Source organism: Eptesicus fuscus, chromosome 21 (genome assembly GCF_027574615.1).
Source record: "Eptesicus fuscus isolate TK198812 chromosome 21, DD_ASM_mEF_20220401, whole genome shotgun sequence".
In the NCBI taxonomy this organism is placed as follows: domain Eukaryota; kingdom Metazoa; phylum Chordata; class Mammalia; order Chiroptera; family Vespertilionidae; genus Eptesicus; species Eptesicus fuscus.
Genome location: NC_072493.1, coordinates 49,371,266 through 49,397,303, shown reverse-complemented (window position 1 = coordinate 49,397,303; position 26,038 = coordinate 49,371,266). Strand labels below are relative to the sequence as shown.

The 26,038-nt window shown below is 49.2% G+C and overlaps 2 protein-coding genes across 2 annotated transcripts; both read right to left on the bottom strand.

Moving 5' to 3' along the window:
- Window positions 1-267: 267 nt before the first annotated feature.
- ZNF805 (zinc finger protein 805) lies at window positions 268-13,616 on the bottom strand. The gene is made up of 4 exons (XM_054710409.1): window positions 13,390-13,616; window positions 8,839-8,965; window positions 7,078-7,179; window positions 268-4,056 (listed from the first exon to the last, which is right to left on the bottom strand). The coding sequence occupies exons 1-4, from the start codon at window positions 13,573-13,575 to the stop codon at window positions 2,438-2,440; spliced, it is 2,034 nt and encodes a 677-aa protein (XP_054566384.1). The 5' UTR covers window positions 13,576-13,616; the 3' UTR covers window positions 268-2,437.
- Window positions 13,617-16,852: 3,236 nt separating this feature from the next.
- AURKC (aurora kinase C) lies at window positions 16,853-26,003 on the bottom strand. Its single transcript, XM_054710413.1, has 7 exons — window positions 25,790-26,003; window positions 25,170-25,209; window positions 24,727-24,918; window positions 22,790-22,928; window positions 21,253-21,401; window positions 18,681-18,855; window positions 16,853-17,329 (listed from the first exon to the last, which is right to left on the bottom strand). Exons 1-7 carry the CDS (start codon window positions 25,836-25,838, stop codon window positions 17,159-17,161), a joined length of 915 nt encoding a protein of 304 aa, XP_054566388.1. The 5' UTR covers window positions 25,839-26,003; the 3' UTR covers window positions 16,853-17,158.
- Between the last annotated feature and the right edge of the window lie 35 nt (window positions 26,004-26,038).

Genomic DNA, 26,038 nt, shown 5'->3' with positions numbered 1-26,038 from the left:
AACACGCAAAACCGAAGAATGGAAATAAGAAAAAGAACCTAAATCTGGTTATTCTTTATGAGAATAGAGGAAACCTTCCTCAATTAAAATATTAGCATACTGAATACTATAACACATAAAAATAATTAGACTCCATGACCAAGCGGGGCTTATTCCAAGGTTAGGAAACTGTTTGATATTGAAAACAGCGGATAGGAGTTGGGGGGAGAGGTGGGGTGGGTGGAAGTGGAAGAGGGTATAGGGTAAATGGTGATGGGGAAAAATATATAAAATTAAAATATATATATTTAAAACATCATACCAACAGGCTACAGGAAAAACAAACAAACAAACATGGTTATATCAACTAAGAGAGAAAAAGCATTTGACAAAACTCAACACCCATTCAAGATAACAAAAAACCTCAGCAAATTAGGAACAGGTACACCTCTGAACTTGGTAAGAAACCTCTATGAAGAAAACCTTAAGACTAACATCAGACTTGGTGATAAAAAACTGAGTGTTTTCCCTCTAATATGAGGGACCAGGCAAGAATATCTTTCTCACTACTACTACTATTCAACATTACACTGGAAATCCTAGCTAGTGCAGTAAGACAGGAAAAAGAAGAGGTAATACAGACAAGAAGAAAAAATAAAAACTATATCTATTTTTTGATGTAGAAGAATCCCAAGCATTCTATCCAATAAATGGTTACAGTTCAGGAAGTTTGCAGGATGCCAAAATAACATCCAAAAATGATTATATTTGTATAATACCATAGACTTATAAAAACTGTACAAGACCTGTTACTGACCTTTATAAAACAGTAAGGAAATAAGCAATGCTTCAATATAGAGACATGCCATGTTAGATAACTGGAAGACCCAACCCAGCGAAGATGCCTATTCTCAACAAATTGATCCACCTGCCAATTTAAATCAATTTCTAGCAAAACTTTTGATTATTTTGGGGGGTAAAAAAATCAAGTATATCTAAAACTTTACAGAGAAATTAAAGTAGGAGTGACAAATAAGGTTCAAATAAAAAAATGTGGGCAAAAGAATCACTTTACCCAATTAAAAATTTTACCATATAACTATAGCAATCAAGTCAACCAACAGTACAGGACCAAAAAATGTCCAAGTATTGGGTCTTTCAAGCCCCGTGAAGATTTGTTTTTTTAAAAAAATCAAAGCCTTAACCAGTGTTAACCGGTGCAATAAAATGTGACTGTCCATACGTGTATTCTAATCCCCTCAAACAAAAAAGTATTAATGGTTCAAGCCTTCATTTTTCTCACAAAAATTAAACTCCTTAAGAGTCGAGACAGTTGCCCTAACTGGTTTGGCTCAGTGGCTGGAGCGTCGGCCTGCGGACTGAAAGGTCCCAGGTTCGATTCCGGTCAAGGGCATGTACCTTGGTTGCAGGCACATCCCCAGTGGGGGGTGTGCAGGAGGCAGCTGATCGATGTCTCTCTCTCATCAATGTTTCTAACTCTCTATCCCTCTCCCTTCCTCTCTGTAAAAAAAAAATCAATAAAAATATATTTAAAAAAAAGAAAAAAAAGAGTAGAGACCGTGGTCTGCTGGTGTGGCTGTGGATTGAGCACTGTCCCACACACCAAAAGACGGCGGGCTCAATTCCCAGTCAGGGCACACACGTGGGGTGCAGGCTCGATCCCTGGTTGGGGTGTGTCTGGCAGACAACCACTTGGTGTTGCTCTCCCTGACCCCTCTCTAATGGGAACATGTCCTCGGTAAGGATTATTTTTCCTTCTTAAAGAATACAGACAATGTTTTAGAACAAAGATGTTCATTGAAAGTTTCCAGACCTGCCTTCAACGTCTACTTTCTGGACACTGGACAGCAGTGAATGTATGTACAAGACACATAAAGACCCTAGTCCTTTAGCTCTCAAACAAAACTCTCCTCCTGCCAACGAAACTAAGAAATCCATGGCAGCCCTAACCGGTCTGGCTCAGTGGATAGAGCGTCGGCCTGCGGACTGAAAGGTACCAGGTTCAATTCCGGTCAAGGGCATGTACCTTGGTTGCAGGCACATCCCCAGTGGGAAGTGTTTCTCTCTCATCGATGTTTCTAACTCTCTGTCCCTTTCCCTTCCTCTCTGTAAAAAATCAGTAACATATATTAAAAAAAGAAAGAAATCCATGACAAAGTGCCATAGGCGTTGCCAGGAGTCTGAAAGAAACTGGGGATAGTTCATTCTCTCTTCCAAGTCTCTCCCTTCTTTTTAAAGAAACAATTCCTGAGATAGCACTGCAGTGTAAACTAAGGAGAAAGAGAGCTGAAAGTTTTCTAAGTGCCTGATAACCATTGGGTCTCTCTCCTGAATGAATTCCCACATGGAGAATAAGGCTCCAGGCAGGGTCCATTTCCAATATGACTCATGAGAAGACCACTGACATCTTGCAACGGGTTTTTCACAGGGAAGACAACTATGGGGTTTCTCTTTGGTATGAGCGATTCAAGTCTGAGTACGGCGATTCTTCTGGCAAAACATTCTCCACGGTGTTTACACTCAGAAAGTCTTTCCCCAACAGGAGTTCTTGGAGGTTGACTGAGGGTTGTCCACTTGGGAAGGGTCTTCCCACTTCTGTTACACCGACTGGGTTTCTTCCCGTGTGAACCCTCTGATGCTGAGTGAGGGATGAGCTACGACTGAAGGCCTTCCCACACTCACTGCACTCATAGGGCTTCTCCCCGGTGTGGATGATGGAGTGTCGGATGAGGTTAGTGCTCCAGCAGAAGGTTTTCCCACACTCCATGCACTCATAGGGCTTCTCTCCGCTGTGAATCCGCTGGTGCCTCGTGAGGCCTGACCTGCGGTTGAAGGCCTTCCCACACTCACCGCACTCATAGGGCTTCTCTCCAGTGTGGATGCTGAAGTGCCGAATGAGGTCGGCCCGATTGCTGAAGGCTTTGCCACATTCCTTGCACTCAAACGGTTTTTCTCCAGTGTGGGCCCTCTTATGCAAGATGAAAGTGGAGCAGTGGGTGAAGGCCTTGCCACACTCACCACACACGTACGGCTTCTCCCCAGTGTGGATCCGCTGGTGCCTCTTCAGGTAGGACCTGTGGTTGAAGGCCTTCCCACACTCGAGGCACTCAAAGGGCTTTTCCCCCGTGTGGATGACGTAGTGGTGAATGAGGGCTGCGCTCTCACAGAAGGCTTTCCCACACTCCGTGCACTCGTAGGGCTTCTCCCCAGTGTGAGTCTGCTGGTGCCACATGAGGTATGACCTGTGTTTGAAGACCTTTCCGCACTCGAAGCACTCGTAGGGGTTCTCGCCGCTGTGGATGATGTAGTGCCGAATGAAACCTGGCCTATCTCGGAAGGCTTTCCCACACTCTTTGCACACAAAGGGCTTCTCTCCCGTGTGGCTCCTGTTATGAAGGACGAAAGTCGAGCGGTGGGTGAAGGCCTTTCCACATTCGTTGCACTTGTAGGGCTTCTCTCCACTGTGAATCCGCTGGTGCTGTGTAAGGTGTGACTTGCGGTTGAAGGCCTTCCCACACTCCATGCACTTGTATGGCTTCTCCCCGGTGTGGACCATGTGGTGCTGAAGGAGGTAAGTGCTCTTGCTAAAGGTTTTCCCACACTCTGTGCACTCATAGGGCTTCACTCCAGAGTGAATCCTCTCGTGTCGAGCAAGGAGGCGTTTCTTGTTAAACACTTTCCCACATTCACTGCATTTAAAGATACTCGCCTCTTCCTGAGTCATGCAATCTGTACCCAATCTGCATGAGTCATGCTCAAGGAGAGCTCGCACGGCAGAGGCTGGCTCCCGCACAGTCCTCGAACACACACCCTCAGCTGTCCCTAAGCCGCCATGTTCAGAGCGGGACTTCCTAGGAAATCCCTTCTGCAGGTCTAGCCCTGATTCCAGCTGTCCTTCTTGCACTTCCAATGGCCCATTCCGACCCAAGGTTCGGTCCACCTGGAAGTCTTCTGGGGGTTCAGCTCCTCGTATTAGTAGTTCCAGAAGTGAGGGTCCCTCAGACGGGGCAAGCTCACAAGTAGCAGGTTCTGTGGTCTTAGCTTTTCCCTTCTCACCTGAAAGAAATCCAGTACACAAAGGGCCTGTTAGTAATGCCAACATAAACACACACACACACACAAAATCCCACCATTTCAGTGACTTAAGAAAAGGTGAAAATAGTGCTTCTGTGTCTGCTATGTTTTACCTCTGAATACAAGAACTGCAATTTTTTTCTTTCCTAGTCCTTGGACTATGGACACCTTAAACAGGAGACAAAGGGATGTAGCTGGGTTACAGGGCAGAGTGATGAGAAGAAACAGTCAATTCCAGAGAGAATATTTATGCAAATAGGTAACTCACTTGGGCCCCTATATAGTTTATGCTGAAGAGATGACTCAGGGCAAGGCCTAGTCATGCTAGAAAGACTAACCACATGATTAGAGGGTTGGGACACTGAGCTATATGATAACAACTGAGCTTCTGGAAAAAGAGGGGGCAGGAGATTGTGTCATGTAGGTCATTAGTCAATCAACTGTGCTTATGAAACAAGTCTGTAAAACTCTGAACCCTGGAGCCAGGTGAAATCCCTCGGTTGAAAATACTTCATGCATGTATCATCAACATCAATACTAGGAGTTTAATGAGTCCCTGAGGACATGGAGACGCATGTTTGGAATCCCTCCAAAAACTCTGAAAAACACTTTGATGTAGACCTACTAGACAAAGACTTTTAAAAAATCATCTTGTCTGAACGTACCCAATCTTGTCTGATCTCAGAAGCTAAGCAGGGTCGGGCCTGGTTAATACTTGGATGGGAAATCACCTGGGAATACCAGGTGATTTAGGCTTAAAATAATAATAATAAATTAAATAAATAAAATATTTAAGAAACCATGTTAAAGAAGTTCAAAGAACTGAAGGAAGATATGGAGAAAGTGAAGAAAATTATGTCTAAACAAAATGGAAATATCAACAAAGAGCTAGAAAACCTGAAATAAACAAGAAAAGAATTTCTGAAACACAATGCTACCAACAACTAACTGTACACCAACAAAACGGGAAAATCTATGTGACACGGGCAAATTCCGAAAAACACAAAACCTACCAAGGAGAAAATCTATGTGACACGGGCAAATTCCGAAAAACACAAAACCTACCAACCTATTCATGGAGAAACAGAAAATCTGAATAAACCTATAATATTTAAGGAGATTGCATTACTAATCAAAAATCTCTCAACAAAGTAAAACACTGGACCTGGTAAAGTTAATATAAATGTTCTACCAAACATTTCTAAAGAACTAATGCCAATCCTGCTCAAACTCATCTAAACTCGTTCTCAGATTAGCAATATCATGATAATAAAGCTAAAGCACTGCCGAAACCAGTTTGGCTCAGTGGATAGAGCATCGGTCTGCGGACTGAAGGGTCCCGGGTTCAATTCCAGTCAAGGGCATGTACCTTGGTTGTGGGCACATCCCTGGTAGGGGGTGTGCAGGAGGCAGCTGGTCGATGTTTCTCTCTCATCGATGTTTCTAGCTCTCTATCCCTCTCCCTTCCTCTCTGTAAAAAAATCAATAAAATATATAAAAAAATAATAAATAAATAAATAAATAATTATTAAAAAAAAAAAAAAAAGCTAAAGCACTAACACTAACAGAAAACAAAACTGCAGACCAACATCTCTCATGAAAACTGATGCAAAAATCCTCAATGAGAGAGTGGCAAGCTAAAATCCATATGTAATGGAACATACACCATGACCAAGGTGGTTTATTCCTGTAATGCAAGGATGGTTTGACACATGAAAAGTGATCAGTGTAATACACATTAACAAAATGAAAAAAAAAAAAAAAAAAGCAACATGATTATCTCAATTGTTGCAATAAGTACTTCCAATAGCTTGCTTTTCATGAGCCACTTGGTATGACTCAGACGCTTTGCTAAGCAGTTTTATGCATTAACCTTTTGCACTCGGATGTCGAGTGTGACTCGACATGGTTAGCATCGGTAGCAGCTCGTATGTCGAATTGTATTGAATGTATCAATAATTTGAAATATAAAAAAAATCCAAATAAATAAGTTTGTATGAAAAGAAACTCCAGTTTTTTATTCTACTGCCGCGCTTTGTAAAATCTGGGGTATTTAAAAAATTAAATCCCGAGTAGAATAAAGGAATCGAGAAAAAAGCAAGCGAGTGCAAAGGGTTAATGCGTGACGTGATTACACCCCCAAACCACCCAATGACAAAAACACCACTTTTACTAGCACGTCCTGGGACAGACCCAGTGTAGCAGACTACACTCACCAAACGCTCTGCGCCTGAGGCTGGACACGCAGCCTCGCCACAACTCGCGGCCCCACACCCAGGTGCCCCAACGCCCAGTTCTCGTCGGTGGGATGTGAGGCGAACTGGTGTTTGCGGGAGGGGGTGACATCCCCCCTCCTCTCTGCCTTCCTCTGCCAGCTGGAGGACGTCAGCACAACCTGACAGCGGCACACTGACGACAGGACCGACACGGGTCCCTGAAAACCACGTGGTACAGAGCTGCCTGCTGACCCATGTGAGTGAGAGAAAGAGCTGCCACATGCTGAGCCATGAGATTCTGGAGTCTGTCTGATCCAGAAGCTACTTTTAACTTATACAAAAACACAAGAAAATCGTGCAACTCACTACAGCCACAAAGCTGGCAATCAGCAAGCCAGACTTTGAGCCCCCGACAGATCTTAGCTCACACAGCTCTGCCCTCCATGAGATCAGAGGGCTCCATGGCTTGCCCTGGCTAGTGTCGCTCAGTGGGTTGGGCGTCATGCCATGCACTGAAAGGTTACTGGTCTGATTCCCGGTCGGAGCACATGCCTGGGTTGCAGGCTTGATCCCCGGGAGGGAGCATGCAGTTATTCTGCTCTCGCATCTCACATCGATGTTTCCCTCTCTCTTAAAAATCAATAAAAAAATCTTTGGGGAAAAGGGCTCCCTGGCTTTCAAACCACCAGACAGGCCACAACACGAAGCTCCCCAGGGAGCCACGGCCAGCGGTCTGGTCTCCTGGTCTCCCGGCGCAGGGTCTGCCATTTGCCAGGGCGGCTCCTACCTGGCCAGGTGCCTTGGGAGAGATCTGTCTTCACCATCCACAGCTCCGGCTCCGGCTCCGGCTCCGGCTGGCAGATCAGCTCAGGTCTGGGAACAGGGCACCCTGTTCACGGAGAGGGAAAGAGGACGTGAGGATTTAAAAACATTTTTTTTATACCATTGAAGACATAAGGATATCTGTGAAAGGAAATAAAGCCCCTCAATCGAGCCTGGGACAAGACCTCAGAAGGAAGCTGCTTCCTTCCATCCACACCAAGTGCTGACATGACCTGAAACCAATGACAGGCCATGCTGGCAGGGAGTGTTTATTCCTCAGACAAAGTTAAAAGCTAATGCAGAGTGTGACCACACTCAAAGGACAGTGACAAGCAGCTTAAAAGCATTATTTCGTTTCAAAATCAAAATGAATTGATGGAGTAATGTAAACAACTGACATACCTAAAATATTTACTCCTTTCAGTCAAAACAAGGTATGTGTCTTCATTGATCTGTCTTTTTTCCCCATTTTTAAACATGTATTGATTTTAGAGAGAAAGCAGGGTGGGGAGAGGGGGAGACAGAGACAGAAAGAGAGAGAGAGAACATTGATTTATTGTTCCACTTATGTACGCAATCACTGGCTGATTCTCGTGTGTGCCCTGCCCAGGATCAAACCCACAACCTTGGCGTATCAGACAACACTCTAACCAACTGAGCTACGTGGCCAGGATCTAGGTCTTATTTTCAGAGCCACAGACAGAACGAAGATTCTACCTCAGGGTTTCCTCAGCATCACCAGCAAGCACATACTGTGACCAGCCCCATTCTACAGGTGAGGAGACCAAGGCTCCAGCACATGACGTGCTGTGCCCAAGAGGACAGCGTGGAAAGCCCAGTCTAGCCTTGTCTGCTGTCTTGGCTGTTCACCACCCCCGCTCCAGAGGCTCAGTCCAGACACGAGGGTGACGAGGTCCTGAGAGTCACAGCAGCGGGAGAGCAGCAGGGGGTCCTCAATACCAACCTGGCCACAGCAGGCACTTTCCGAGCCTTTCCCCTAAGTTGCCCACGTACCCTGCCGCACTGAGAAGCAGGTGCCACATTAACCCATTTTCCCAATAAGCGCACCACAGCACAGAGAGGTTCAGTAACCTGCCCAAGGCCACACAGCTTTTCAGAAGCAGAGTTGGATTAAACAAGATTCCAGCACTAGACACCTGTCCGCTAAGGAAGAAACAGAAACACCTGTGTGGGGCCCGCAGCCGAGGCTGGTCTTGTCCAGTGTGGACGTAAAGCACCCCCGGGCTCTGTCCACCAGATGCCACTGCCACCCACACCCAGCTGTGACGATCCAAGTGGCCCCGATACTGGGGAGCCGGATGAACGAGGGTGACGGGAATAAGCAAGAACCATACATGTAACACACAGACATAGTGCGACGGGCGGACAGCCAGAGGGACAGCGGGTTCGGGTAGATGGAGGTGGGGGAAGAAAGAACAGTTTATTGGTTTTTAGAGAGAGAGGAAGGGAGAGGGAGAGAAAGAAACATTGCTGTGAGAGCATAACATCTGATTGGCAGCCTCCTGCAAGCCCCCCATGGGGGATGGAGCCCACACCCCGGGCCTGTGCCCTGACTGGGAATCGAACCAGCAACCTTTCGGTGCATGGGGTGACACCCAACCAGATGAGCCACACCAGCCAGGGCTCCGAGACCTTCGTGAGCAGCCAGGCCCGGAGCCAGACGTGGAAACGGAAGTGCAGGTCCCCCTCCGGGGGGAGGACTCACCCAGAGACGTCAGGAGCCTGCAGGTCTCCAGCATCACCTCCTGGTACAGGGTCCTCTGGGCCACGTCCAGCTGCCCCCACTCCTCCGGGGAGAAGGTCACGGCCACGTCCTCGAAGGTCACAGACACCTGGAAAGTAAGACAGCGGTCGCAGCGATGGCCCTGGAGCTGCTGATGGGATCAGCCATGGTCTCTGCGTCGTGGTCAAGGGGCAGACGTCAAGGCCCAGAGCACCACGCGCCTGCTGGGGCCGAGCTCTGTGCTCGCTCCCGGGGACGGCAATGCTGTGGGTGCGACACGGTCGCACAGGAGAAGCCTCTGGGCAGGAGCCGACGTAAACGGACACGAGACAATGGAACGTCACGTAGGGGGTGAGGCGGACAGGAGGGCTCTGGGCAATCAGATGAGGAAATATGGTAATAAAAAGTCTCAGTAATGGTAGTAACAGATGTACCTGAGCCTCATTGGTCCTGCCAGGTGCCTGCCAGTGCTGGGGGCTTCCCATCCTGTCTCCCCCCAGCCTCTAGTTACAGCTGACACTCAGTCTTCTTTGACGTTAGTTACATCAGGTCTTACAGTGACTGGCAGTCCCAGCTCCGTTTTATCTATAGTGAGTACATACGCTGGCCCATGAAAACCAGTGTCCGGAAACACGGGGTACAGGACAAACACGGGCAGGCAGGTGCCTGGTTGTCAGCAGCTGGGACAGTTCACAAAGGGGTAAAATCAAAGATCCCAGAACCACGCGACAAGCCCCTGCTCCCGAGTCATCCTTTTCACCAGTGGCTCCTGACAGCCCTGTGGTGACCAGGCCCACTCATGAAACACAAACAATCCAGCCACTCCACTCTCAGATGCACAGGCCACCACTGCAGATCTGCCATTCAAATGCTCCCAGACCTTCAGACTTTCCTAAAAATCTCTCAAACAAGCAGCAGCTGGTGTCAGTGTGCCCCAAACCTATCAATAAGAGGCCCAAGATCTGGCACTAGCACCACCTGCCTTGCTGCACAGCTGGGCCTCACCTGGGCACTTCCAAGCCCAATACAAATAGCAGCCATCTGCAGATCTCTCTATAGCTCCTGCCAGGTGGCCCCAGGTAGTGGCTGACTTTGCACCTCCTGGGAGGCCCCAGAGCCAGTGCGCCCGGTGGACAGCTTCAGACCATACAGATTACAACTCTACACTCCACAACGGACACACTCAGGGGGCACCAAAGCCCCACTGAAGCACGTCCTGCTCCACCGGGGTGTCTCCTGCACAGCAGCTCCTCCACTGTAATCACAGCTGGTCCTCACAGCCAATAGGCCTGAAGGTCAATTCCTCCCAGTGATGCTAAAGCCAGTGGTCAGCAAACTCATTAGTCAACAGAGCCAAATATCAACAGTACAATTGAAATTTCTTTTGAGAGCCAAAATTTTTAAACTTAAACTTCTTCTAACGCCACTTCTTCAACATAGACTCGCCCAGGCCGTGGTATGTTGTGGAAGAGCCACACTCAGGGGGCCAAAGGGCCACATGTGGCTCGCGAGCCGCAGTTTGCCGACCACGGCTAAAAGCAATTAAGTCTCAACTAAACAAGACTGTGCACACAGCCCACAGAGGGGCACCCAGAGGGCCCAGGTCGGGTGACTGGGGAGGCTGAGCCACTGGGCCCCACAGGACATGTACTGCACAAGGTCACACTACCAGTTCCAGGAGACCTGATACAGAGAAACAAACACAGGGAGGCAGCCAAAGTGTGGAGACAAAGAAACATGTCACAAATGAAAGAACAGAAGAAATCTCCAGGGAAAGAAATAAATGAAATGGAAGCAAGCAAACTACTGGATACGGAGTTCACAACAATGGTGATAAGGATGCTCAAGGATCTTATGGAGAACCTCAAGGGACTTAATGAGACTTTCAAGGATCTTACTGAGAATTTCAAAGACATGAAAAAGGACCAGTCAGGAGTTAAGTATACACTAAATGAAATAAAGAATAATTTACAGGGACTCAACAGTAGAGTAGAGGATTCCGAGAATCAAATAAACGATTTGGAATATGAGGAAGCAAAAAACACCCAATCAGAAGAGCAAAAAGAAAAAGAATAAAAAAAATATGAAGATACTGTAAGGAACCTCTGGGACAATTACAGTGTTCCAACATCAAATTACCGGGGTGCCAGAAGGAGAAGAGAGAGAGCAAGATACTGAAAACCTATTTGAAGAAATAATGACAGAAAACTTCCCCCACCTGATGAAAGAGACTTACAAGTCCAGGAAGTGCACAGAACCCCAAACAAGAGGGATCCAAAGAGGCCCACACCAAGACACATCATAATCAAAATGCCAAGAGCAAAAGACAAAGAGAGAATATTAAAAGCAGCAAGAGAAAAACAGTTAATTACCTACAAGGGAGCACCCATACGACTGTCAGCTGATTTCTCAACAGAAACCATGCAGGCCAGACGGGAGTGGCAAGAAATATTCAAAGTGATGAATAGCAAGAACCTATAACCAAGATTACTCTACCCAGCAAAGCTCTCATTCAGAATTGAAGGTCAGATAAAGAGCTTCACAGACAAGAAAAAGCTAAAGGAGTTCATCACCACCAAACCAGTATTACATGCAATGTTGAAGGGTATTCTTTAAGACAGCGGTCGCCAACCGGTGATCTGTGAACCACCGGTGGTCCCTGAGGTCTGAAAGGTTGGCGACCGCTGCTTTAAGAAGAGGGAGAAGAAAAAGGTAAAAAAAAAAAAAAAAGTGAACAATAAAATAACACAGTACATACATATCTACCAACAATTAAAATCTAAAAATCAAAATAAATGAACAAGAAATAATGAACAAAGTAAAGTGATGAATAAAATAGAAAGGGAGGCATGGAAACATGGAACAGACTGACGAGTCTCAGAGGGAAGGGAGGCGGGGAGATTAACCAAAGACCTTATATGCATATACGCATCGGTCATAGACAACAGGGTGGTGAAGGCCTGGGAATGGGTGGAGAGGGGGTACATCTGTATATGCTCAACAATAATGATTAAAATATATATATGTATATTAAAATAAATAAATAAATGTTCCCAGACACTGATTCATGGTTTTTCACCTGCACCTTCAGTGCTCACTTCTCGGCTTTGTAGCTTCAACTCTCCGAGTTTTTTCTTTTCTTTTTTAATTGAATTTTTACAGAGAGGAAGGGAGAGGGATAGAGAACTAAAAACATCGATGAAAGAGAAACATTGACCAGCTGCCTCCTGCACACCCCCTACTGGGGATGTGCCCACAACCAAGCTCTATCCACTGAGCCAAACTGGTTAGAGCTCCGAGTTTTCTTTTATTTAAATATGTTTTTATTGATTTCAGAGCGGGAGAGGGAGATAGAAGAAACATCACGACGAGTGAGAATCACTGATCGGCTGCCTCCTGCACGCCCCCTACTGGGGATTGAGCCCCCAACCCAGGCATGTGCCCTGACTGGGAATCCAACTGGTGACCTCTTGGGTCCTGGGTTGACGCTCAACCGCTAGCCGCACCCCGCAGGGCTCCATGAATTTTCTTGACTTAATATTTCAATTAAACACGCGGCCATTCCTCATAAATGAATTTGTCCATATTTGGGAGCCCTGCAATATTACTCATTTGTGGTGGGGATAAACTCACGTCATGTGCACATTCTGGGCAGGGAGGTAAGAGTAGAAAAACCAACTAGGGCCTCCACATTTACTACCAGATGACACACGTTTGAGTAACAGAAACTCTCCGCCCTGGCCGGGCAGCTCATTGGTTAGAGCATCCTCCAGAACACCAAGGCTGCAGGTTCTCTCGTGGGCGGGGCACATGCATCAACCATTGAATGCAGGAATGAGTGGAACAACAAATCATTTTTTTTTTTCCATCTTGCTCTCCCTCTCCCTTCCTCTCTCTCTCTCTCTTTTAAAAAAAATATATTTTATTGATTTTTACAGAGAGGAAGGGAGAGGGAGAGAGTTAGAAACATCGATGAGAGAGAAACATCGACCAGCTGCCTCCTGCACACCCCCCACTGGGGATGTGCCCGCAACCAAGGTACATGCCCTTGACCGGAATCCAACCCGGGACCCTTCAGTCCGCAGGCCGACGCTCTGTCCACTGAGCCACACCGGCCAGGGCAATAAAAATACTCTTAAAAATTAAGAAAAGGTAAGATATGTACACATGTAATACCTCAATAAAAAAATATTTAAAAAAAAAATTAGGAAAAGGGGTGGTTATTCACCAAGGCCTGGCCCTGTGGGGCGGACGGGGCCGCAGTTTCTGGTCAGCCCCCGGCCTGTCCCTACAGACGCAGCGGCGGCTCCCGCGCTGCTCACGGGCTGTGAGGGTGGCTGCCCGGGCGGGCGGCTGCAGGCTGCGGTCGCAGCTCCGTTTTCCCGTCGGCGCCCCTGGGGTTTCCGGCCGCCCGCGTCCGGAGGCCGGAGAACGGGACCAGCCAGCTCCCCTTCACACCCACCACAAGGACAAAGCGCGACCCCGCTCCGAACCCGCGGCGACGCGGCACCGCCCGACCCGCCGTGCGCTCACCTGCGCCGGGTCCACCGGCGCCGCCATCGCGGGACCCCGAGGGGACAGCGGGGCCCGGGCGGGCGGCGGCCGAGGCGGGGCCCGCGGGCCCGGGCGGCCGTCCCCGTCTCCCTGCCCTCGGGGCCACCTGGGCCGACGGTCGCACTCCGCGCTCCAGGGACGCGTCTTGGCCTCCTTCCAGCTCATTCTCCGAGAGCCGCCCCGGCAGCGGCCACCAACGGCCACCGCTTCGCCACAGCTGGCAGCTGGCGTGGACGGAGCAGTCGCGCGCAAATGACGCAGGGCACTGAGGGACCGGAAGTCCCGCCTCCGTCACCAGAAACGCCATTGCCCTGGTGCGCAGTATTCTGGGTAATGTAGTTTTTCCTCTGCAAACCACCAGCAGGGCTGCAGGGCAGTGCTGTTGGAGCAGGTGGTCCGGGTCTATTTTCTTGTCTTTTTGTTTGCGTGTTTTCTGATTTTTATTTTATTTTTTTAAATCTTTATTGTTGAATATATTACATATGTCCGTTCCCCTTTACCCCACTGACCCCTTCCAGCCTGCTTCCACCCTCACCCTCGGCCTTCACCACCCTATTGTCTGTGTCCATGGGTTATGCATATCTGCATACAAGGTCTTTGGTTGATCTCTTCCCACCCACCCCCGCCTGCCCTCTGAGATTCCACAGTCTGTTCCTTGCGTCTATGTCTCCGGATCTATTTTGTTCAACAGTTTATTTTGTTCCTCAGATTCATGAGTGAGATCATGTGATACTTGTCTTTCTCTGACTGGCTTATTTCACTTAGCATGATACTCTCCAGGTCCCTCCATGCTGTCTCAAAGGGCGAGATCCTTCTTTTTTATTGCTGCATAGTATCCCATGGTGCAAATGTACTGCAGCTGTTTTAATCCACTCACTGCTGATGGGCACTTGGGCTGTGTCCAGGTCTTAGCTATTGTAAATTGTGCTGCTATGAACATAGGGGTGCATACATTCTTTCTGATTGTGTGTGTTTTTTTAAACTCTTCACTCCAGGACAGTATTTTTTCCATTACTTTTTAGAGAGAGTAGAGGGGAGGGATGGAGGGAGAAGGAGAGAGAGAGAGAGAGAGCGAGCGCAATTGGCTGCCCCAGCCATGCACCCCCACCAGGACAGGGTCTATCCTGCAATCCAAGGTACATGCCCTTAGACCAGGAACGGAACCCGCGATCATTTGGTCTGGCCCTGCCAAGGCATTAGGGGTGAGTTAATTAAATGTCTGACCACACATAGCAGGCTATTTTGGTTGTTGTTGTTAATCCTCACTGGAGAATATTTTTCCATTGCTTTTAGGTAGAGTGGAAGGGAGGGAGAGAGGGGGAGAGAGAGAGAGAGAGAGAAAGAGAAACATCGATGTGAGAGACACATTTATTGGTTGCCTTCCACAGGGGCCCCTACTGGGGCCTGGGATCAAACCTGCAACCCAGGTACATGCCCCTGACCGGGAATTGAACCTGAGGATGGAAGGGAACAAAAGAAGGAGGGAGAAAGAGAGAGAGAAACATCGATGTGAAAGACACATTTCGATTGGTTGCCTCCTGATGCACCCTGGGGATCCAGGGCTGGGGATCGAACCTGCAACCCAGGCACGTGCCCTTGACCGGGAATTGAACCCACGACCCTTACCATGTTTGGGCCGATGCTCTAACCACTGGGACACACTGGCCAGGGCCAGTGAGACGTTTCATCTCGACCTCGGCGTGTGGATGTCAGAGAGTGAACCTGGGTGGACCGGTAGGTCCTGTGTTCGGGAAAACATGGGGGAACAAGGAGCTGAGTGTAGGAGCCGCTGAGATAGGGGCAGGCTATGCGGCACGGGGGTGGTCACCTGGGGGAAGCAGTCGCAAGGAGAGTGGTTAGCTCACCATCCCTGGGGGCCAGGAGGGGCATCATCGTGAGCCCCTCTCCTCGGAAAGGGTTCTACCAGAAATAAAGGTTCTATCCAATGACACTCCAACGTACACAGCTATAGACGTGGTCCAGAAGCAGCAGCCATGTAGGTTGCTTGTTGTAAAGAAAGGAAGACAAAAGACTTAGATGAAACTCTCTGTAGCCTGAAAATTATTCTGGAGGGAAGTAAAGAGAGGTTTCCTTCAAACATCTGAAGAACTGTAATTGAAGGTCAATAAACTTAAGTAAATAATTTGGGTTTTTGCCTCCCTGACAAAGTTTATGTTACGTTACTCAACGACTAATTGCAGAAATTTAATTAATGTCATTTACTGTCCATAACCTAGGACACTGGTCGGCAAACTGCGGCTCGCGAGCCACATGCGGCTCTTTGGTCCCTTGAGTGTGGCTCTTCCACAAAATACCACGGCCTGGGCGAGTCTATTTTGAAGAAGTAGCATTAGAAGAAGATTGTTTAAAAAATTTGGCTCTCAAAAAGAAATTTCAATCGTTGTACTGTTGATATTTGGCTCTGTTGACTAATGAGCTTGCTGACCACTGACCTAGGACAAGTAAAGTTAAATAAATTAACCTTATTTTGGGTTAATTTAAATTGGCTAATTGAAATAAGTGAATATTCAAGAGAATTTAATGGTACTGGACAAGAAACTATTCCTGAAGTATTAGCTAAAATTTTTACTGATAGTTCATCTCATAGTAAAATTGCTTAACATGCAATGACTCCAAAGCAGTCATATTTCTATACAAAAAATTAAGTTACCAAGACTGCATTAAAAAATTTCCAAAAACCTCCTAATATTTAAATAAAAAAAAAAGGGGGGGGGGGGGACATGGTACAAAATGATTGATCTTTTGCCCTGGCCCTAGGTAGATCAATTGGTTAGAGCATCATCCCAATACACCAAGGTTACAGGTTCAATCCCCGGTCAGGGCACATACAAGAATCAGCCAATGGAAGCATAGATAAGTGGAACAACAAAGCGATGTTTCTCTCTCTCTCTCTCTCTCCTTCTAAAATCAATAAAAAAGTTTTGCCCTAGATGGTTTGGCTCAGTGGATAGAGCATCAGCCTAAGGACTGTACAGACTGAAGGGTCCTGGGTGTGATGCTGGTCAAGGGCACATACCTTGGTTGCAGGCTTGATCCCGGGCCCTGGTCGGGGTGCGTGCGGGAGGCAACCAATCAATGTCTCTCTCTCACTGTGCCACACCAGCACGGCCAAGGGTTCGGCGAGCCTGAGGGGGGCCGGTGAAGGATGAAGAAAAGACAGACAAGAGAAAGAGCTGGGTCTAGGTGGATCTTCTGTGCCTGGCTGAGGCCACAGAACAGATCCAGACTGCAAAGCTGATGCTTTATTTATAGTCAGGGGCAAACAAGGCAATTTACAATGTTCTTGTGAGTTTCACTTGTTTTGGCAGCACTTGCTGGCCCTCCCACAGCCCACTAGCTACCCAGGAAAGATCTAGGGAGCAGTCACAAGATCAAGCTTAATCATGCTGAGAGGGCTGTGCCCTCCAAGCTGGGACTTGTTTGCGACTTTGCCAGCAGCTCAGTCCGAGGCTTAACCCTATAACCGCTCCCTACATCTCACACCGATGTTTCTCTCTGTCTCTCCCTGTCCTTTCCACTCTCTAAAAAAATCAATGGAAAATATCCTCGGGTGAAGAGATAAAGAAAGAAAACAAAAATGAATAAAAAATTTAAAAATAAATGATTAATCTTTTATTAATTAGCATCTTATGTTTTAAAAGGGAAGACACAAAAGGCAGATACGATAGCGGGGCCAGGAGAGCTCCCTGAACAAACACACAGGAACAGGAACCGGGGCGGGCCGGGCTCAGGAAGCCGACGGGGCGGGTGGAGGCCCCACCCTCCGAGAATGGGCCTGCACCCACGGGTGCTGCAGGACCTGGGCCAGCGGCAGCCGCTCCGAGGGCTGGTATCTGAGGAGCTTGCTGATCAAGTCCTGGGCCCCCAAAGGTATTGCTGGAGGAAACTTTAAATCAACCTGAGGAGGTCGGAGGAGAAACACAAATATGGTTAAATTTCAAATATATGTGTGTGTGTGTGTGTTTGTGTATATACACTGAGTGGCCAGATTATTATGACCACCTGACGTTTGTAGGCAAACTAGGCGTACGCTGCATCGTGTGGGATATGGAAGCCGAAGGCCTGTTCGAACACCTTTGCTGTCTGCAGTTACCAAGATAAAACGTCTCCAATTCGCACAGGAACACAAGGATCGGACAGTCGAGCATTGGAAAAAAGTCACGTGTTCCGATAAATCACGTTTCCAGTTGCATCATGCAGGTGGCAGAGTGAGAATTTTGCGGAAACAGCATGAAAGCATGCACCCCACATGCATGAGTACAACCCCTCAAGCTGGTGGGGGCAGTGTTATGGTTTGGGGCATGTTTTCCTGGCATGATTTGGGCCCTTTAATTCGTGTGGAACAACGTCTGAATAGCACAACATACCTAAGTATCGTTGCTGATCAAGTTCATCCTATCATGTTGATGGCGTATCCCAGTGGAGATGGCCTCTTCCAACAAGACAATGCGCCATGCCACAGTGCTCATATTGTGCAGGAGTGGTTTCAAGAACATGAGGGAGACTTTACCTTGCTTAGGTGGCCCCCACCATCACCAGATCTCAATCCAATTGAGCATTTATGGGACGAAGTTAAAAGAGCCATCAGGCAGCTGCTTCCACAACCATCAAATCTCACAGAACTGGAGAGTGCTATCCATCAGGCATGGTGTCAGACTCCTCGCATCACCTTTCAACTTCTCATGGAGTCAATGCCAAGAAGAATCGCCGCAGTATTGAAGGCAAAAGGTGGCCCAACGAAGTACTGATGGGACGGTCATAATAATCTGGCCACTCAGTGTGTGTGTGTGTCTGTGCGTATTAATATATTTTTATTGATTTCAGAGAGGAAGGGAGAGGGAAGGAGAGAGAGAAACATCCACGATGAGGGAGAATCATTGATCGGCTGCCTTCTGCACGCCCCCTACTGGGGATCAAGCCTACAACCCAGGCATGTGCCCTTGATTGGGGTGCGTGCAGGAGGCAACCAATCAATGTCTCTCTCTCACTGTGCCACGCCAGTACAGCCAAGGGTTCAGTGAGCCTGCTGAACCCAGGTCCCTTCAGTCAGCAGGCTGACACCCTATCCACTGAGCCAAACCAGCCAGGGCTAGTATGGTTGACTTTTTTGGCCCAGGTTCTGTCTGCGGTGAGTCCCTTCCAGGCACAGGACCTAAGGCGGCAAGCTCTGTGCATGCCGCAGGCTGGGCAGGCCCGGCCGCCACGGCTGACTGGCTGCCCCAGGAGCGCCAGGGGCACGGCCACCTCACCTTGAGGATGCGCTTGTAGGTCTCGTGGTAGGAGGAGCTCTCGAAGGGGGGATTCCCCACCAGCAGCTCGTAGCAGAGCACGCCCAGGCACCACAGGTCCACCATCTCGCTGTACGTCCTCTGCTCGATCATTTCTGGGGGCAAGTAATCCAGAGTCCCGCACATCGTCTTCCTCCTGGAGGAGGGCAGAGATGTGAGTGCTGCCAAGGGGCCCAGACAAGGGAAACACCCTTCGTGGGGCCCCAGTGAGACGGGGGTCCCCTCCCCAGCACAGGAGCTGGGAAGCACCAAGTTTTTTTTTTTTTTTAATTTTATTGATTTCAAAAATGAGAATCATTGATCGGCTGCCCCCTGCACACCCCCTGACCAGGAATCGAACTGTGACCTACTGGTTCGTAGGCCGACACTCAACCACTGAGCCACGCTGGCTGGGCATGGAAGCCACCGAGTTTTAATATGGGTCAGGGTTCAGAGAAGGCAGGGACTGGGCCCCACCGGTTCCGTGTTTTGGAATTATTCGTACAAGGATGTAAGACAGAGAGGTGGAAAGACATCGATTGGTTGCCTCCCGTACAAGCCCCCACGGGGCCTGGCTCTCGACCTGCAACTCAGGTGTGTGCCCTTGACTGGAATTGAACTCGTGACCCTTCAGTGAGCAGGCCTGGGCTCTAACCACTGAACACACTGGCCAGGGCCCACGCAAGACTCCTGATGCAGTGGCAGACGCAGTGACAGATGTTGTAAATCCTCCCTGAATTACATCAGCATACTATCTAAGAAAGAGGGAATATGCTAATTGACCATCATTCCCTCACAAAGATGGTGACGCCCCCAGCCAATAAGGAGGGAATATGCTAATTGACTGCCACACCCTCAGAGATGGTGGTGCCCACAGCCACAAGATGGCAGCGCCCAGTCACCTCAGCCCCCCAGTTGCCCAGGGTTGGCCCGAGGTGCAGGCAAGCCTTGGATGGCGGCTGCCCAGCTGCCCAGGGCTGCCTGAGGCTCAGGTAACCAGGGTCGGCTGAGGCTTGCGCTGCTGGCAGTGGCAGCAGCAGAGGTGTGATGGGGCATCGCCTTCCCCTGATTGCTGGGTCCCCTCCCACCCCTGAGGGCTCCCAGACTGTGAGAGGGGGCAGGCCGGGCTGAGGGACCCCCCCTCCAGTGAATGAATTTTCATGCACTGGGCCTCTAGGAGTATAATAAATACACAAACTGGTAACACAGTCATTTGTTATCATTATCAAGCATCATGTACTATGTATAACTATATGTGCTATACTTTTACTTTTATTTTTAATTTTCTTTTAATCCTCACTTAAGGATATTTTTCCATTGTTTTTTATTTTTATTTTTATTTTTAGGCAGAGTGGAAGAGAAAAGGAAAGACAGAAACATCAATGTGAGAGAAACGCATCGACTGGTTGCCTCCTGCACCAGTCCTGACCAGGGCCTGGGCCTGGAGGAGCCTGTAACTGAGGTATGTGCCCTTGACCAGAAACAAAACTGGGACCCTTCGGTCCACAGGCTCATGCTCTATCCACTGAGCCAAACTGGCTAGGGCAGTGGTTGGCAAACTCATTAGTCAACAGAGCCAAATATTAACAGTACAACGACTGAAATTTGTTTTGAGAGCCAAATTTTTTAAACTTAATGTTTTCCCTAACCGGTTTGGCTCAGTGGATACAGCGTCGGCCTGCAGACTCAAGGGTCTCGGGTTCGATTCTGGTCAAAGGCATGTACCTTGGTTGCAGGCACATCCCCAGTGTGTGTGTGGGGGGGGTGCAGGAGGCAGCTGATTGATGTTTCTCTCTCATTGATGTTTCTGACTCTCTTTCCCTCTCCTTTCCTCTCTGTAAAAAATAATTATAAAAAAAGTTTAAAAATAAATAAAAATAAACTTAAACTTCTTCTAACGCCACTTCTTCAAAATAGACTCGCCGAGGCCGTGGTATTTTGTGGAAGAGCCACACTCAAGGGGCCAGAGAGCCGCATGTGGCTCGTGAGCTGCGGTTTGCCAACCGCTGGGCTAGGGCTGTATGCTCTACACTTATAGATAACTGGCAGAGCAGGAGGTTTATTACACAAGCATCACCATGGGCACAGGATGCATCGCACTACAGCATTATTCAGCTATGTCCGTGGTCGGCAAACTGCAGCTCGCGAGCCACATGCGGATCTCTGGCCCCTTGAGTGTGGCTCTTCCACAAAATACCACGGCCTGGGCGAGTCTATTTTGAAGAAGTGGTGTTAGAAGAAGTTTAAAAAATTTGGCTCTCAAAAGAAATTTCAGTCATTGTTCTGTTGGTATTTGGTTCTGTTGACTAAGGAGTTTGCCGACCACTGAGCTATGTCACCAGGCAAAAGGGAATTTTTCAGCTCCATTATAATCCTCGGGGGACCACCATCATACCTGCGGGCCCTCCCTGACCAAAGCAAGCACCGTTAGGTGGAGCTCGCCGGTACTCAGCTACAAACCCAGGCCTGTACCCGGGCCTCACACCTGGAATGTGTTATGGTGCATCATTCCAAGCGAGCGACCCAGGGCCCACCCCGCCCTGGCCCGACTCACCTCAGCGAGGGGGTGTGCACAGACCAGCCGAAGTCCGCGATCTTCACCTCCCCCAGCAGCCCCAGAAGCAGGTTCTCTGGCTTAATGTCCCTGTGGATCACCTTGTTCTCGTGGCAGTAGGCCAGAGCGTGCGCCAGCTCCTCCATGATCTGTGTGAGCAGAGACAAGAGCGGCCTCAGAGCCCTCACTGGTGCGGCTCAGTGGATAGAGCGTCGGCCTGCGTACTCAAGGGTCCCAGGTTCGATTCCGGCCAAGGGCACATGCCCAGGTTGTGGGCTTGATCCCCAGTAAGGGATGTGCAGGAGGCAGCCGATCAATGATTCTCTCGTGATGGATGTTTCTCTCTCTCCCCCTCTCCCTTCCTTTCTGAAATCAATAAAAACATTAAAAAAAAAAAAGAGCAGCCTCAGAAAAGAAGCCTGCCGCCGCTTCCCTGGGGTGAAGCACTCCGCTTGCACTGAGCAGTCGGGGCTTTTTACTTCCCGGTCACCAACGCCATGACCCCCTCCCCCGCTCCGATACAGCACCGTTATTGTTGGTGGGGGAGGATTTCTGCTCCCCTGTTTTATGTAGACTGTTAGGATAGGTGCTAAAGTGACCGGATACTCCCTTTTGCCCTAGCTCAGCAGGTGGCTCAACAGAGGATCTAGGCTGGGCCACTCCAATGATCTACTGCAGGACGTAAGGCCTGAGGAAATGATATATATATAAAAGGCTAATATGCTAAGCGTCTGTCAGAGTAATGACGTCACGCAGCAATGCCCGGCTTTCTCTCCCTCGTGACCAGCCTCCTTGGAGTTTCTTCAGCCCAGGAACAGGACTTACTTTATAGCCAGGTGGAAACATTTTACACTTCATTTATTTATTTAAATATAGTCTATTGATTTTTTACAGAGAGGAAGGGAGAGGGATAGAGAGTTAGAAACATTGATGAGAGAGAAACATCGACCAGCTGCCTCCTGCACACCCTCCACTGGGGATGTGCCCGCAACCAAGGCACATGCCCCTGATTGGAATCGAACCCGGGACACCCCCGAGTCCGCAGGCCGACGCTCAATCCACTGAGCCAAACAGGTTTCAGCTCTCTCTCTCTCGGAAACCAACTATATATATATATATATATATATATATATATATATATATATATATATATATTATATGTATATATATATGTATATATATTTATTTGTTTTTTAATATATTTTATTGATTTTTTACAGAGGAAGGGAGAGGAATAGAGAGCTAGAAACATTGATCAGCTGCATCCTGCACACTCTCCACCGGGGATGTGCCCGCAACCAAGGTACATGCCCTTGACCGGAACCGAACCTGGGACCCTTGAGTCCGCAGGCTGACGCTCTATCCACTGAGCCAAACTGGTCAGGGCTATATATATATATATATATATATATATATTTTAAAGCAAAAAGCAATCTGGATATTCATGACAGCCACAAGCAGTGATCTCCCTCACCAGCCCACAGTAAACTCATGGACCCCAAAGCCCCAGCCACCCTCCCTTTGCCCCCCACCTCACCGTGGCCGTACGCTGCTCATCGATCGTGTGGCTCTTTTGCAGCTCCTTGTAGAGCTCGCCCCGGGGCGCGTATTCCAGGATCAGGTACACACGACGCTCATCATGGAAGTAGTTGTACAGGCGCAGGATATTGGGGTGTCTGGAGGGCAGATGGGGAGAAGGGTCAGACTGCTCCCTGAGGCCCAACTCATGATGTTATCACAAGTGATTGGTCACGCCAGACACAAGAAGCAGGTTGTGGCCCAGCCGGCGTGGCTCAGTGGTTGAGCGTCGACCTATGAACCGGAAGGTCACGGTTCGATTCCCAATCAGGACACATGCCCGGGTTGCGGGCTTGATCCCTAGTGTGGTGGGCGTGCAGGAGGCAGCCAAGCAATGATTCTCTCTCATCAGTGATGTTTCTATCTCTCTCTCTCTCTCTCTGAAATCAATGAAAAGAAAATATTTAAAGAAAAAGAATATGGTTCCTTAAATGTTAAAAATAAATAAAAAGCAGATTGTGCTGACACCAGAATAACAGCCTGATCTGGGAGTGCATGAGGGGAGGACAAGGAGCGGGCGTTCGGTGTGTGACACAGGGGGCTTTGCATAGTGCAATTGTGATAAATTGAAAAAAACCTTTGTAGACAGCGCCTGGAAAGGCACATGGGCATTTCTTTAATTATTGTCAGCTGAATCCAAGGCGACAGGCAAAGCCGTGTCTTGGATACACATTTACCAAAAAGGCAGATGTGTTATCAGCACTGCCTCTTACCTTTGCCCAGGTGTTGGGTAGTGGGACTTTGATATGTAAATCCAGTCAAGCACCAGGAATGCTCCGGCCTACTCAAGAATGCAAATAATCTCCTTTGATCCTAACTTTTGGTGAAACTTCCTGGAATTTGGGGTATAAAATAAACTCGCTGTATTGGCTCTGGGTCCCTGTCCCTCCATCAGAGAGGACGGTGGTCCCATCCGGTCCCAGCTTTTCCTTCCATTTTGTGTCTTGTCTCTTTCTTTCTTTTATTTCTCAATCCCCAGCTCCTCTACTCAGGAACTGGACCCGCTTTCTTTCCATGCTGGATACGGAAAAGAGAGAAACACCAACAACCTTCAGGTGAAAGCAAGGGCCTCGTTGGGGGTTGTTTGGAGGGAGATGCTGGGTTCGTGTGTCAAAGATGAAAGAGGACACAGAAGAACAAGGGTAAGGCCCCCGTGTGGGCCCTGGCCGGGAGTCAGGTGGTTAGCGCATCCTCCCCATGGATGCCATTGTGGGTTTGATCCCCGGCCAGGGGTGGCCATACAAGAATCACCCATGAATGCAGAAATAAGTGGAACAGCCCTAACTGGTGTGGCTCAGTGGATAGAGCGTCGGCCTTTGGACTCAGGGGTCCCAGGTTCGATTCCGGTCAGGGGCATGTGCCTTGGTTGTGGGCACATGCCCAGTGGGGAGTGTGTGTGTGTATGGGGGGGGGGGGAGGGCTGATCAGTGTTTCTCTCTCATGGGTTTTTTTCTCTCATCGATGTTTCTAACTCTCTATCCCTCTCCCTTCCTCTCTGCAAAAAAACTCAAATATAAATATATATATATATATATATATATATAAAGAAATAAGTTGCCCTGACCGGTTTGGCTCAATGGATGGAGCATGGGCCTTTGGACTTAAGGGTCCCACCTTCGATTTCGGTCAAGGGCATGTACCTTGGTTGCGGGCACATCCCCAATAGGAGGTGTGCAGGAGGCAGCTGATCAATGTTTCTCTATCGTCAATGTTTCTGGCTATCCGTCTCCCTTGCTCTCTGTAAAAAAATCAATAAAATATATTTTAAAAATTAAAAAAACAGAAATAAGTGGAATAACAAACTGATGTTTCTCTCTCTCTCTCAAATGAAAACAAACAAAACACCCACAAACAGACAAAGGCCCAGCGCGGAGCTCACGCGGAGGCTGGCCTTACTGCAGATGCGACTGGATCTCGATCTCCCTGCGCAGCTGGTGCTCCATCCCTTCCTTCTCCAGCTGCGACTTGAAGAGGACCTTCAGGGCCACGATGAAATGGCTCTGCTTGAGCCGAGCCAGGTACACGTTCCCAAACTTCCCCTTGCCCAGAGGACGCCCGATGTCGAAGTCATCGACGGTGAGGCTCCGGCTGACGGGGAGGAAGAGAGAGCCGGGCTGGGGAGTTGGGTGGAGGGAGAGTCTGGGGGGCCTCGAGGGAGGGTTCGCCTTCCTCTTCCGTGCACCGTCCCTCCGCCGCCGCCCCTGCTCCGGGAGGCCAGGGCTGTCAGCGGGCAGCTTCTCTCTGTCCGGGGAGCCCACCCGCTCCACACGCACAGCTGGCTTCCCATCCCTGGGCCCCGCTTCCCTTCCACTTCCAGACGCAGACCCGGAGGCACTCACCCGGTGGGCGCGCTGGCCAGCGGTGGGCCCTCTGCAGCTGCTGAAAACAAGAGAAAACGAAAGAAGAGCCGTTAATGCTTTCTTCTAGGCACTCACCCCAAACCCCCACCACTGACACCAGGTTGTTGTTGTTTTTTGTTTCTTTAATATATTTTATTGATTTTTACAGAGAGGAAGGGAGAGGGATGGAGAGTTAGAAACATCGATGAGAGAAACATCCATCAGCTGCCTCCTGCACACCTCCTACTGGGGATGTGCCCGCAACCAATGTACATGCCCTTGACCGGAATCGAACCCGGGACCCTTCAGTCCGCAGGCAGACGCTCTATCCACTGGGCCACACCGGTCAGGGCTGACACCAGGTGTTGTTAATCCTCGCCTGAGGATATTTTCCCATTGGTTTTTAGAGAGAGAGAGAGGGAGGGAAACATCGATGTGAGAGAGACCCACGGAGGGGTTGCCTCCTGCACGCGCCCCAACCAGGACCCAGGCGGGGAGGAGCCTGCAGCAGAGGGAAGTGCGCTTGGCGGGAATCGAACCTGGGGCTCTCCGGTCCGCCGGCCGCCGCTCTATGCAGAGCCACCCGGGCCAGCGCTGGTCCCGGTTCTCATCCCTCTCACCTGCGGGCCGCGCCTCGCCCGAGGTCGCCGCAGCCTGGGAGACACTCATGGGCAGAGGAGAGGGCGGCGGGGCGAGTCCGGCTGACCGGAACCGGGGCCTCAGGAGGTTACCCTCGGGCTGACGCTCTTCCAGTCACAACCAGCTGCCGCCGCGGCCTCGGGGCGCCCCCTGGAGGCTCCTCAACGACTCACCTGCGGTTCGGGAGCTCCCCGGCGGCGCTGACCAGGCTTTTTATAGTTCGCGCCCTC

Bases quoted from the DNA above. Each gene is read 5' to 3' on its own strand.
- ZNF805 (XM_054710409.1), bottom strand. From the start codon at position 13,575: ATGAGCTGGAAGGAGGCCAAGACGCGTCCCTGGAGCGCGGAGTGCGAC. The intron at 7,180-8,838 runs GTGAGTCCTCCC...CTCCGTGAACAG, and splicing joins CAGGCTCCTGACGTCTCTGG to GGTGCCCTGTTCCCAGACCT. The intron at 4,057-7,077 runs GTAGGAGCCGCC...GATTTCTTTCAG, and splicing joins CTCCCAAGGCACCTGGCCAG to GTGAGAAGGGAAAAGCTAAG.
- AURKC (XM_054710413.1), bottom strand. From the start codon at position 25,838: ATGAGTGTCTCCCAGGCTGCGGCGACCTCGGGCGAGGCGCGGCCCGCA. The intron at 22,929-24,726 runs GTAAGGCCAGCC...TCTGCCCTCCAG, and splicing joins GAGATCCAGTCGCATCTGCA to ACACCCCAATATCCTGCGCC. The intron at 21,402-22,789 runs GTGAGGTGGGGG...CTGCTCACACAG, and splicing joins ATGAGCAGCGTACGGCCACG to ATCATGGAGGAGCTGGCGCA.